This window comes from Myiozetetes cayanensis, unplaced genomic scaffold (genome assembly GCF_022539395.1).
Source record: "Myiozetetes cayanensis isolate MyiCay16 unplaced genomic scaffold, myiCay2020 scf5-8, whole genome shotgun sequence".
In the NCBI taxonomy this organism is placed as follows: domain Eukaryota; kingdom Metazoa; phylum Chordata; class Aves; order Passeriformes; family Tyrannidae; genus Myiozetetes; species Myiozetetes cayanensis.
In genome coordinates, this window is record NW_026087742.1 from 45,355,920 (window position 1) to 45,369,804 (window position 13,885).

At 42.3% G+C, this 13,885-nt stretch overlaps 1 protein-coding gene across 3 annotated transcripts in view; it reads right to left on the minus strand.

Moving 5' to 3' along the window:
* Positions 1–13,885, minus strand: part of ATP8A2 (ATPase phospholipid transporting 8A2) — a 318,028-nt gene that overhangs the window by 13,886 nt on the left and 290,257 nt on the right. For all 3 annotated transcript variants that reach the window (XM_050334134.1, XM_050334135.1, XM_050334136.1), the window contains one exon: positions 1,546–1,637. In XM_050334134.1, coding sequence (XP_050190091.1) covers positions 1,546–1,637 — 92 coding nt within the window. The remainder of the gene's footprint in view (positions 1–1,545; positions 1,638–13,885) is intronic.

The window sequence follows — 13,885 nt, forward strand, 5'->3', positions numbered from 1 at the left end:
CTGACAGGCCTGACTCATTTAGCACTTAATCATTTGCATTTATAGGGAAGTTAGTTATCCAAACTGGATTTATTTTGATCTCATTTTTCTTTCCCAATAGCTGTTTACCTACTAATAACCTGATGATGTGTTCTATGAGACTAAAAGCACATATTAAGTCTGACTAGTCACCTCTGATGTATCTCTCTTCTGTAGCCTGTTAAGGCTTTACAGCAGACTACTTTGACAGCAATTTATTTAAGCATGTTACAGATTTCTTCTGCCAACCATAGCTTTTGGAATCTTCTCAGAGAGCATGTTTGCACGTCCAAAACTGTGTTGCTATCAGCACTCCTGGCTCCTTGACACAAAGGATTAAATACTGGCAGAGACATGTGGTCCACAGGGCTGCTCTGCACACCAGCCTCTCTTCCCAGGAGCAAATTGCTGAGAACCCTATATCCCTTTACAGTGACGACCTTGCAACAGATCTACGAAGGACAAAGACTATCAGATCCATCAGTGTCCCACCCCTTCTAGTCAAATTCCCTGCGGAAAACAGGAATACCTCAGGTATTTGGGTTTTCAAATCCAAGCCCTGTCTCCATGGCCTGAACCATAACAGCTCTACTACAGAAGATGACACAGCTAGCAATGAGATTTGATTTCAGTGACTCTTCAGCAGCCAGGGGTGTCACTTCTCACTGCAATAACAATAGGAAACTCAAATCCTGAGTGCCTGCCCCTTGCCGTGTGCGCTGCAGTACTGCTCACTGGGGGGGCTGTTTTCTTTAGTAAGATGAGCATATTTTGACCACTAGTTTAACCACAAGAGAGACTGCATTTTAGCAATACAAGGGGCTGACTGGACTTCCAAGACAGCATGGTCCTTCAGTGTATCTGGCCTACAGAGGTGTTAACGATGATTTTTAATACTGTGGAAGCCTTTCTAACACTGACAATACCCCACCAGGTCCAGTATATACAAGGCCTATTCCTCTAGGAAGATGAATAAATGCAATTTATTCAAAACAACAGCAGTAGCAAGATGTGATGTTACGACTCTTCCTCCAGCAGTGGCCAAAGAGGAAAGGAGAGAGGCAGCTCTACAGGCCACGGCTTTCCTCATCAGCAAAATGCAGAACCTCAAGTGGCATTACTGAAACACGGCTGCATTCTCAGCTAACCACAGCTACTATGATTTCTCATACAGAAACCATTTCTATCTAAGCTAGGCTCTATCACAGCACTTATTTTATGCAGAGTTTTTGATTTTTACAGTATTCTTAAGACTATCAGCATTCTACCTTTAGAGAACCTGCTTACTGGGGTTTTGTCATTTGGGCCTGTTGATTGGTTCCTGGGGAATTAACCGCATTTGAGCTCCACTTGCCTAAGGCCAAATACACTAATTCCACTTCCAAATGTACGTGTCTTGCTTGGCAGCTCAGACTCTGTGCTAGACTACCTCTACCTACAGTTTAATTAAAAAATAATCACCCTTCGCTTCACTCATCTGGGACTGACTGCTGTGAAACACGCACGCATACACGATCCGCTACTTACGTGATACACTTTGCTGGACAGAATGAGCACGGAAAAGGCTCGGAGGAGTTTTCCTGCCAAGCCTTTTTAACAAATGATCACGTTCGTTCACGCTGAGGGAGAGAGAAAGAAAAAAGAAAAAAATGCCAGTGAGTAACCAGATAATTTCAAGGTAAAAGTCAGCTGTATTTAAAGTACTCAGCAGCTTTGATTTTGTCAATATTTGAGATGGTTATAGCACGAAAAAGAATTTCCCCTTTTTTTGTTTAAACTGCACATTATCAAGAGAACTGTCTAATGATGGAAACTCATCCTTTCTAAGGACACTTTGTGTAAGTCTGCTTTTAGTCAGTCCATCTCTAATATTACCATTATTGTAATTTCTGAATGCCCGATGCCTCTAAATTATTACAAACCATATTAGAAGTCTGACCAAGTAATACAGAACATTAAAAAGAAGATTTCTCTTTAGTATTATATACATTAATCACAGCACCCACAAACGGCCTTAGAGAGAAGGAGCAAAGCACTGAAGCTTAGCACAAGGTAGAAGGCTTCTATCACACCTGCAAAACAACCTGGAGCAACAAAAGGTGGGACCCATAGTTAATTCTGCCTCCTAAAGAACATTTCATTTTCCTCATATGAGAAAGGAAACTTTCTATTCTTTTCTTTTTTATAAAAAAGAACAACTGAAAGCTTTGTTTTTCACAGTTCCTGTCAAAGGTCTGAAAAAATTATTGCTGAATTTACAAAAAGTAAAAATACAAACTTGAGGTGAAAAATACAGTATGCTTACAATAGGTATAACACACATAGACAAATCATTAGAGATGCTCTCCACTCTGATTTTTATTCAAAACACAACATTCATTTTATCAAGAACTTTCTGCCCAGAATTAATGAATGATGACTAAGATCCTGACCTTTCAAAGCACTTAATTATGTATACAAGTCCCACTAAGTTTGATGGGAGTTTAAAATAACGTTTGATAGGGTTTTAAAATAACATTGTCAAATCTCACTGCACGAGAGCCTCAAATAACTTGAATATCAGATTCTTTTCAGAAATATATTACAGTCTACTTTAGTTCAAAGTTCTCTGCGATTGGGCTGTTTTTTCCATCTCACCCTTGTTCCTAACACCGAGATGGAGATAGTGCATAGAAGCTGGAGCAGCTCCTTGCAGTGTCTTTATCCCATTTGCACCACATTTACACTGTGTCTCCATTTTCACAGTCTGCTTTTTCTTTCACATCTTTATTCACAAGCAGTAATTCCACTGGTTATGCTGAAAACATGGATACATGCCTGAATGCCAATGCTGATATCTTTCTTGGATTAAATTACAAATGCACATGCATTTGGTATATGAAATGGAAATCCCAGCAAGCACAGCTGCTGCAGTCAACAAGCTTACAACAGCTTTAAACAAACAACTCTCTTTCACTGAAGCAGTTTGCTAACTTCAAACAAGAAAGTAACTGAAGAATCTCTGAGATGCCTATAATATGTAATCCAGCCACGCAGGCTTATATTCCACTTAATAGTCCATTAAGGTAACAGCCAGGCTCACTCCTCTGTTCAGTGCACAATGAGATGTCCACAAAAGAAAGGGAGGAATCCTTCTCTTTTTCCTGGGGTCTATAAGTTCACACACCTGAACTGGAAACTTGTAGAGCCTTCAGACTCCTCCTTTAAAAGGTTAAAAACTGTCAAGTGTTTTCAGACACTTGTTCTCTTCCCCCTCCTTCCACAGAATCACACCTGCAACAGATATGCCAGGCTGCTTTCTCTGCCTACAGTCAGTAGTACTCCCTCAATACAAAACAGAAATTGATAAAAGATTTGGAAGCAAAAGTATAGATTCCAACTGAGTTTGTCAAACAATGTCTAAGAACTCTTGGATCATGAGGTCTGCATGTGTTCAAAAAAGAGAGGGTCACAGGTTTCCATTAAAACCAGGGTTACAGCATGAAAGCTTCTAAAATCTTGGAGGACACAACTGCTTTAAAAACCAAGACTTGTTGTTGCCTGTAAAAGAAAAATCAAGTCCACACAGAAAGAAATTTCTAACTGTTCCAAGCAGGCAGCATAATACAAAGCATGTACTACGAAGAATCACCAGGTAAGGGTGATGCAATGGAAGGCATGAAGCAAGACACAAGACTTCTCTAACCTTTAACAGTTTGCTCACAAAGTTGGCAGCCTGCAGAACCAATCATTACCAGTGCATGTGCAAATTAGTGATGCTGTATTGTACAACCTCCTGCTGATTGTAGAGGACTGCTGGGTAACCTGTTGGTGTAGTGAAACACTGTCTGAACCAACTGCTGTCCTGTGAATGACAGACGTGGAACACATGCTCACCTTCTGCAGGTGAAGAATATGCAAGAAGAGTCTTTCCCATCTCAGTGGGAGAACTGGAGGGCAGTTTAAAGAAGGAAACTTAAATCAATCAAAAATATTTATTTTAAGGGATAAATAAGCAATATTTGCCACAAAATTCTTACACTGAGAATGGAGTTAATCATAGTAGCAAAAAGCGTGAGGAACAAATTCTTCATCTGCCTGTCTACTGCACAGCAACAGATGAAGTGCAGGCCAATAACGCTTAGCTCCTCAGGCTTCTGGATGAAATGTGTGGAAGAAAGTGTGTTGTCAAGGGACTTCTGAACAGGAACCACACATTGCAGCTTTAAGAAAGCCAGAATTAGACTATCTTTGATATTGCTAATTGTAATCAACAGTTTCAAAACTGAATTCACATCTGATTTTCCCATTTGGGAAATTATATTGCGTTATATCTACGCAGAGAAAGAAAAACACATGAAAAATCAGAGCATTTGTGGCTTAAGTAGAAGGGATGACTAAACAGACTGCAAGTCAAGACCAGTCAAGTACTATAAAATAAGCTCTTAATACACAGAGGTTAATGCAACACAGCTCTTCTGAAATGGATGAGTATTTGATTTATTAAGAGATATTAGATCTCCCAATACAAATGCTGAAAGGAAGTGAAGTGGCTTTCTTAAAGTGTTTGCACTCCTATCGAGTCCCTGCTTTCAGAAAAGGTTTTTGTCTGCTGCCAACAGGTAACAAAGTGAAGACCTCTCAGTCTCCCTCATACTTCGATACAAAACTAATAACAACACTGCACTCACAGGCAACAGGTTAAGCCTTGTTAACAGAAATACTTCTTGTTAAAAATCCTGAGCATTAGCCACAATTTTCAGTTCAGTTCTGCTTTCCAGTGACTCAGAGTCAGTGCCTAAGCACCCTCATGGGGTCTAAGGATGGCATCTTAAGATGCATTGAGGCAGAAGGATAAGAGGTCATAAGATCATACTCCGAATACGTGATAGTGGTGTTCATATTCAGGACCTCAAAAATTGTGTCAGAATGGAAGAAATCACAAACCTGGACATTCTTATAGAAAGCGATAGTGAAATATGCTTTAGTTGGTGACCTCTGAGGGGGTAAGGGACAGGCATCATCTATTTGCAATTATATGAAGGACAAAGGACACAGACAAAATGCTTTGAACTAAACAAATAGTAGATCAGAACAATAACTATTAAAATGTCCCAACTCTGAGGGTTATTATGAAAAAAAGGATTAAAAAAAGTCAGTACGCAAGTCAGCAGTTTCAGTTGCTATCAATAATGCAGAATACCTGGGGCCAGGAATATTTTTGCAATGGTTTCATAAGAGGGTTAAGATGACTTCTGCCTGCCTGGAAGTCTTTGCTAAAAACATCACACAAATTCATTAAGTGAATGACAAATCAAAAGGTAAACTAAAGGTAACACATTATTTCATAACAATGTTTTCAATTCCATGAATAAAATGACTCTTCTGTCTTTCTATCTGAATAGCTCTAAGGTGTCAACAGAGACCTTCATTTAATCTTTATGTTCTCTTCTTCTCATCCCTCACAAAAGCAAACAGCCCTTAAATCTCAGCAACAAACATCTGGCTTTACACATTCAAATGAGGTGCATCAAAACAAACAGAATAATTCAAAGCTGACCACAAGGTTCTGCTGTCTCATTTGCTGAAGTAATTAAAAAAAGATGAGCTTCACCACCAATTAGCTCTACTGAGTGCTAATTAGCGTTAATGAGGATTTGCAGTATTTGGTATAGCTTGACCCAGAATGTCCTCCTGAGTCCACTAATTGGCTGGTGGGAAAAGCAGGGATCACAAAAAAGGGAGGGTTAAAGTAGATGCAGGTGTCTCCTAAAATTGGATCTTCCCTGACAAAACACATACATAGCCTAGTTAAAAAAACACAAAATAAAATATCAGAGCCCTCCTTCTCTTACAAGAGCTGAACTCTGTGTTTTGTTACAGTTTGCTAGAGGAGATATTAGAAGCACACCAAATGTGCAAATACATTCATTGCCGTTGGTTTTAACTCACTGCCCCTCTTCAGTCAGATATACACACATGAAATGACTTGTTCTGTTTCTGCTTTTCCACTTTGTAGAAGGCAGAACTGAGGTATTAGTGAAGCCTTACCAGGGTTGCTAGAGATGACATAACTAAAACACACAAGCACACTTCCCAGCTGCTACCCCTGCCTCAAAAACATGCAAAGAACCTGTGGCAGAAGCACAGCTCTTCAGTGCAAGATACTCAGCACCTGTGGGTAAGCCCAAAGAACAAGAAAGCTGCAACTGTTTTCCCTGTCATCTGAATAACTATGAAGCCCTCACTATATTGCCTGCATGTGCAGCATCGCTGTTTCTTCTATCCTACAGCGCTGCTGCAGCATATAGCAACAGGTAAAATTGTATAGCTTGGTTTAAAATAGAAAATCCTCCAAGGCTGAGGCTGAAGTTTTGCCCTTAACTCCACAGCCATACTCCTGCCCATATGCATTTTCAAATAAAGCAGCAGATATAAGCCCTTGTTCAGCCTCTTTCCTTCCACTGCCACATACTCTGCTAAACATATTGTTGCCTTAGAAGTCCTGGCTGGCCTGCCTTCCTCTCCTATTGGAAGAAACATCTTGCAATCCATTGTCCACGACTGCAACAGCAGGAAGGGGAGAGAATGAGGGAAGGGAGAAGAAGTTTTTGCAAAATATCCCATGTGGCCACACACACAGTAACTAAGATTAGAACGTTTCTAACCTTGCCATCTTTAGGTGTGGATTAGATTTTGAGGGGAAAAGAGGATATTCTTCTCTCTCTTTTAAAATTTTAGAATTAAAACATAATAATTCATCGCTTCCATACCAACAGTAACTCACATAAAAGTTTGCTGTTTCTTGTTGACATTTTTCAGTCACTGAAAAACACAACAAAATAAATATACAGAACAAGAAGAAAGGTCTGAAGCAGACTTCTCCAGCTTTGATCAATTCTAATGACCAAATCCTTTATACAAGCAGACTGTTGATCTTCACTTCATTCTCTTGGTTCTCAAACTCCATTAAGTGTCTTCTGAAGAAGAACTAGGGGTTCAAGCACTATGGCTTCTCCCCACCTGTTACCTGGCAAAGAGGACTCACAGACTCCTCTCTGGCTGCTAGGACATACCTGAGGATTTATTCACTACCTCAGGTATTCCTGAAGATTTATTCACAAGTTCCATCTCTCACCTTTCACTCATTGCTTAAAGGCTTACAGCATCAATAATGGTCCTGGCAGATAGAGAGCAAGTACCATACACCAGGCAGAGTCTGTGGCCACACCTTTGTAATTGGCCAGAGGAGACCTATTTTTCTTCTTCAGACACTCCCTTTTGGCTGAAGGTACTTCCCCAGAAAGCTGCAGGCCTCAGCTTAACTTGTTTTCTTTTAGTTTGGACTCAATTGCATTACTTGAATGTGCATATAGGAACTGTAAAGAGTTATGCAGTGGACAGAGAAATAACTAACACAGGCTTGGCATAAGGAGAATGTAAAAACAACATTATTGCAGACCAGGAATTCAAAATTAAAGCATGAAAATCATCTCAAATGCAAGTCACACTAATGTTGAGGGTTCAGCAAAACTCTATGCTCAAACTCCCAGAACAACCCAGGGCAGTGGAAGAAAGGCCTGACTGGATAAGTGAGCAAATATACCTTCATCCTCTGCGCTTTAGAGACATCACAGAGAGGAATCACCTTCCTACAAAACAGCACAAGCAGCAACGATGGGCATCTGCTGGTTTTTTGATCCACAGAGGAGATGTTATTTTTTGTTATCTAGGATTGGATTGCAGGAATGTTTTACTCTGAGGGCAGAGGAGGAGGTCTTTTTAATTTAAAAGGTAAACAGGCATTACTGATAATGAAGCTGCAGTGTAATCAAAGGAAACCTCTGGAGCATTTCAGAAGGACGCACATAAACAGTAAAACAAAAATCAGCATTTTCTTTGCAGAGTCAGCGTCTACACACACAGATCCTTAGTCACCCTGGATCCAGCTGAAATAGACATCTCAAACCATCCTTGTTTTGCATCATACTGTAAAAACTCAGCGAGTCATCAACAAAAAAAAGTATGGCTAGGAGACCAAAGGGTCACCAGCACAAACCACAGAGAAATGAAGACAGAAGTGTTGCTTGTGCCACTTGCAGGTTGGGAGGTGCAAGAAGTAACCTGTCAGAAGTGACTCCTGCAGCAGACAGCTGTGGTTTAAGGAGTACCAAGTCCTTGCCGAGGGCTCAGCAACAGCCAGCTTTCCAGGGAAGCTGAGCCCTTACGCCTTGTTAGTTCAGCAGCTCCCCTCCAGCAGGCTTTCCGAGCACGTGACAGCCACAGAAGAGGAACTCCCCTTCCCTAGATAGGAGAAAACTCTTTACGGAACTTTCCTTCTTTATGAACCATATTTGACATTACCCAGCCAAATGTTTGCCTGCTGAGCATCAAATGTATCTGGATGTGTGGCCCTGCAAGGCTGACTTGGAACATACTGAGAGCAGCCATGTAGTAGGAAGCTCTCCAGGCCTGCAACATGGGGTACTTAGCTTAGCCCACGGGTGGTTGCAAGTTGTTTATCCCGCCTGGATGTGAAAAGGTTACGAGTGTCAAACACCTTCAGCGACAGCTCTATGGATGTCCTTTGTGGTGACTGATGGCTAAAGCAGCCCCTGCCCTTACCGGCCAGGGGGAGAATCTGACAGTTCTCCTGGCAACAGCCCGCTTCCCTCTGCTCACTTACCATGTGGACCCCACAAACAGCGGAGCTGATCCAGCTGAGAAGCCAGGGCAGTGATGGGCCCATGTGATCATGGTCGGTAATGAGTGGTTTATGAAATTATTAAGCCAGCCTTGCAGCCACATCAACAGGAACCCATGGATCCATGGCCCTCACCAATGCCCTGAAGAAACACTGTTGTTACAGCTTGTGATCTGGCTTGGCAGAATGCTGCTTCAGCCAAACAGCAGCTCTCCCACTGCACCCCAAAGGTCTGCATGAAGGAGCACCTTCAGCCAGCAGGCAGCAGCAGGCCCCACAGCAGGTGCACACAGGCCTACCCATGTTGCCACATCACCCCGTATGCATGGCAGAACCATCCTGCAACAGCAGAGGCCGAGGCATGTGAGCTTCAGCCAGCCTCCATCTGCAGCACCCAGATCGTATACAGAGTTCTAGAGCCAGATTCTCCACTTAAAGCCCACAAAATCTTCTTCAAATTGGTCCTTAAAGAGGAATGGATAAAAGTAGGACAAAACTTTTCCTTCCAGTGACAAGCAAGGATGATTTACATTTTCTTTTGTCATTAACAATGTCCTAAGGCAGAAAAGCCAGATTCCTTTCCTGTCTCCTAGAATCAGTTGGACAATCCATTCTACCCTTCATTTTTGAGACTTGCTCCTAAACGCCTTTCAAAGACTACTTCTTAGAACTGAGGGGTATTTATTGGGATTGCAAAGCAAGTGGGGGGCAGTAGGGGTGTACAGAGGTGGCTTCTGTGAGAAGCTGCCAGGAGCTTCCTCCATGTCCTACAGAGTCAATGCCACTTAGCTCAAAGACGGAGGGTGAGTAACGGAGCAGCTTTGAGGGGAACCTGGTGTCCAGTCAGGGTGAACCCACAACAAGACCAAGCACATTTTAGAAATACCATCTAAAAAAGTCAGACATGAAACATCACATTCCTCTCTGAAATGCAACAACGCTAAGAAAATAATTGAAATCTCTCTGTCTGCTTAAAATACCTTCCATTTCTAAGCACTGCAAACACTATGCATGTGTTTATACATTTCCTTGAGGGGGGGGGGAGGGGGGGCAAACACCCTTGTTAGCTGTCCCAAAGTCAACCAACTTAATTAAAACTGCCCAGTTTTGCCTTCAGCCTTTCCAAAATGTGGGAACTGACTCAATTTAACCATTTCAGAAGCAGTAAAGGCAAAGTGTGGCTTGCTGCTTTTCAGCTATCCTCCTTTTGGTATCAGTGCTGCTAACTTCTTGTCCCTAAGTGCCTCACTTTGCACTTACTCTACTAGGTGCTTGGTCATACCCTTTACAGATAAGGTGGCAATACAGTTGCAATTATAACATTCTTTTCCTACTCACTCATTTTTTCAGAGGCAGTCACCTTGGAGGTTGAAGTTTTCCATGCTTGGTCTCTATGTATAGATGTTTTTTTGGTTTGGGGTCTTTGTGTGTGGTTTGTGATTTGTTTTGTTCTTTTTTATCCAAGTTTTCTGGATTTTCCATGCAAATCCACTTACATACTCTTACTTAAGTTAAAGTTACTTCTGTCTTCAAAAACTCTGAACTCCTCTTATCAGCTTTTTTCTTCCTTTTCTTTAGAGATAAAATAAAAGCTTAAGAATAAAGCTTAAGAACAGCTCAGGGCAACAACAAAAAATGGTGAACGTTGAAAGTGTCATGATACAATTTAGAGTACAGCCCATGACATTTGGCTGATCTGTAAAAAAACTCAAACTGCCTTTCTGTAAGCTTTTAAGTATTTTGTAATTGTCCACTAAATATTTAATACCTAATACAACTTGTGTTTTCTTGTTCTTGCTGTGCATAACTTAGCACTTTATTCTTTACCACAAATCAGAAGGGTGAATACTGACTGTCCGGCCTCTCTTCCCAGACCGTGTAAGCCAGGAGAGGAGCCAGGGTCCAGGCAGACTGCTGAAGCCATTAGGCTGGAACAGTTGTTATGGAGCAGTTCTCCTGCTGTGCAGCCTGGAGGGAAGATTTCTTCTCTCCCCTGCGGAGATCCCCAGTGCCCAAGCCAGTAACTTAGGATTAGGCATCAGAGGGATTGGCCCCTTAATCAGTTTTAATTCTCATCTTGTTATGTTCTCTTTTTTCTAATCTTTCTTTTCAATTTACGGCTTCATTTTGGCCTTTGTGCTGATACTGTACCTCCGTCAACTTTGACTTTGGTAGCAGATTTGATCACAGCCCTAAATCCTTCTCCAGGTCACCAGGTTTTAACCCTATTTGTGCAATGGATCTCCCTCAAGGTTACGTGATAGGTACAATGAGGATGTGAAATAATTAATTGCACCAGAGAAGAGGCATGTCAGCTCAAACCGGGCACCTGGGTCCCCAGTGTCAGTGGAATGTGGTAACTCCCCCCTTCAACCCTCTGGCCAGGTTTTGAAACCTCCTCTGTCCTCTGCCCCTTCCCAGCTCTGCCCCACAGCCTCCCCACAGTGGAATCAAACCTAGTGATTTCAACTGCCTCACACACATGGGTTAGAAATGCCAGAAATTAACTGTACATGTTAAAACAAGGTAATAATGTGATGATTCCTTACTGATATGGGACAGGAGGGAGAGAGAAAGGGTCAAGTGTAAAATAAAACAAGATTATGCATTTTCCACCTACCATACATGAATGTTTACCATATGGAATCAAAGAATTTAAAAAAACCCCACTGATATTATTTTATGTGCTTTTTGCTAGTAAAAGGAGTCTAATATCTTTTTACTAGAAAAGCTGCAAGGAAAAATCATAAATATGCCAGTCACTTTCTTGTGTACGCTGGTGGAGAAATCTCGCCTTTGCTTCCCAGAAATGGTGTGAAGAACATCTGGAAAAACTGATAAAAAGGATGCTGAAACCTCAAAACCCAAAATACACCTCTCCCTCTTGAACCTCATTTTACACTCAGCTGCACTGGATGGGCTGGATTCAGATGACAGTCATGTGTATCCTGAGCAAATAGACTGAAGTCAACTCGTTCATGAAACAAGAATTCAGCTCCAAACATCCAATGCCATTTAACCAGTTGAAAGCATCAGACTGAGGTTGATTCAAGTAAGATTCATTGTACCAGCTGATGTGAAGGGGTCTTACTGGCATGGTCTCCCATTTCAAGCAGATGTAATTTGAAATACATCAATAAAGAGACAAAGTGCTTTGAAATATAATGAGCTCAAGCCTCACTCCTGTCGATCTTAACAAAAAAGCTTGCCTCTTCCTCAGGAACCATGAGACCAGGTCCTCACCTCACTCACGTGTTTGTTAAAAGTTAAGTCTGTTTTGCCATTTCTGCTTCTGCTAGCATGAGGTTGAGGCCTCTGCTCCTCTCAGTTCTGTGCACAGCCACAAGCCCGAGACACGCTCCCCACGTTCCCCTCTTGTTCCTCCCCAGGGACCTGTGGAACGGGGAAATCTCCACAGGTACCTGTGTCAGCTCACCAATTACCCACTAGGTCATGCAGCTACTGAAATGAGATAGGCATCTACCCTCACACACCAAATAAAACCGAGGCTAAGATAAATAAGGCAACTCGCTCTCAGGGCGAGAGCTGGTCATGCACGTTTCACTAAAGCAACGGAGCTAGATTTGGTGAGAAGCACATAAATGAAAGAGAATCTACACCAGGACGCCTCCTTGTTGGAGGCAGATGGGGGAGAGACTGTGGGGAGCTCCTGTTTTAGGTGCACCAAAAAAACTGTTAGGCAATGGAGATGAAAGAGGCACCACAGCCATCCCCAGTGGGTGTCTGAGAGCAGAAGGGGGAAAGAGGCATACTGAGAAATGCTGCGCAAACGCACACTGCAGCGCTTCCTTCCTGCTCGCAGCTGTACCTCGCTAGGTCTGTAGTCACTTCCTTTCACCTTTGTTAAAGACAAGACACTGCCTCCCAGAATTCCGAACCATTTGAAGAAATTCTTCCCAATACTTCAGTGACGCGGGCACTTTTCTGCAATACACCATACAGGCCGTTCAGCTCCCTGTAAAGTAGATCATGAAAGCCACGTTCTTCTTCAGTATGAAATAATCTTCTAATCCTGGTCACCAATCAATTAATAACAGGACAGAAAAAAAAAACAACCAAAAAGCTACTTTCAAAGGGAGCTCTCTGGAAATTCTAAGACAGAGAAACTCTCTGAAACAGGAAATCTACTGTCGCAAAGAGGGTGCTGCACAACTTTCCTCACTCTCCATTAGGTGGCCAGTGGAGCAATAAAGTGACATGAGTTTCCAAAGTAAAGTTTGCTTTGGTGCCTAATCAGACTTTACTACACCTGAACTCCTGCAGACTTCAATGAGAGGTTAGATGGAGTGAAAAGTGAATGAGGACTTGAAGGTTTGGCCCTTTATGAGCCAAGATTTAAGCTGTAAACTTATTTAAAGACACAAGAATCTCTGCAGCTGAACTCAATGCCACTTTTGAACACAAACCTGTAGAAAACTTGTTTTTCTTTGTGCAAATCTCACATGTTAACATGATTAAATCTGCTGGGCAGGTGTCTTCTCATGTCCTTGTTTGCTTTGGCACACAAGCTGCCTCTCTCACCTCTCCAAATTCATGAAAATTTAATGTTAAAGCCTGCCTTTTGTTACATGAGTGTGCCAGGGAGCCACTCTGCCTTCCCACACCAAGGCTTGCTCGTGTCACAGCTGGACTGAAGTCCACCCTGGTGCTGACAGGTGCCCAGGCTGGGGAGGGCAAGTGTGGGTACTCATCTTCCACAGGCAGGCAAGCGTGGCGTGGGATCCACCACCAGCCCCTTACTGCACAACCCTCTTGCTGCTTCTCGAATTGCCAGTTTTCCAGCTTCCCTGATGAATCCCATACTCCTGGAATCATCTGACTGATCATCCCAACTTCCATGAAAATTAGTTTTTCAGCTGTCCAGATGAGATATACAAAGGAATGAGAACATGACCCTTTACAGCTCAAAACTATACATTTGATATAATCTCCAAGCCATCACTGTAATGCTATTTGCAAGGGTTTTGGGACCCAGCTGTAGAGCTCAGGGTGCTGACACACTCTGCCCTGCACAGACCACAGTCCCTCACCTACCACTTTCCTTGCTGTTTGCTCCCTGCCATTGGTACGGCAAAAATGTGCACCTGCTTTTTTAGATCAATACAAGCAAGTTCACTTTTAGAAACTGTTCAAAGGGGCTAAGATTCAGAAGCACGTAACAAG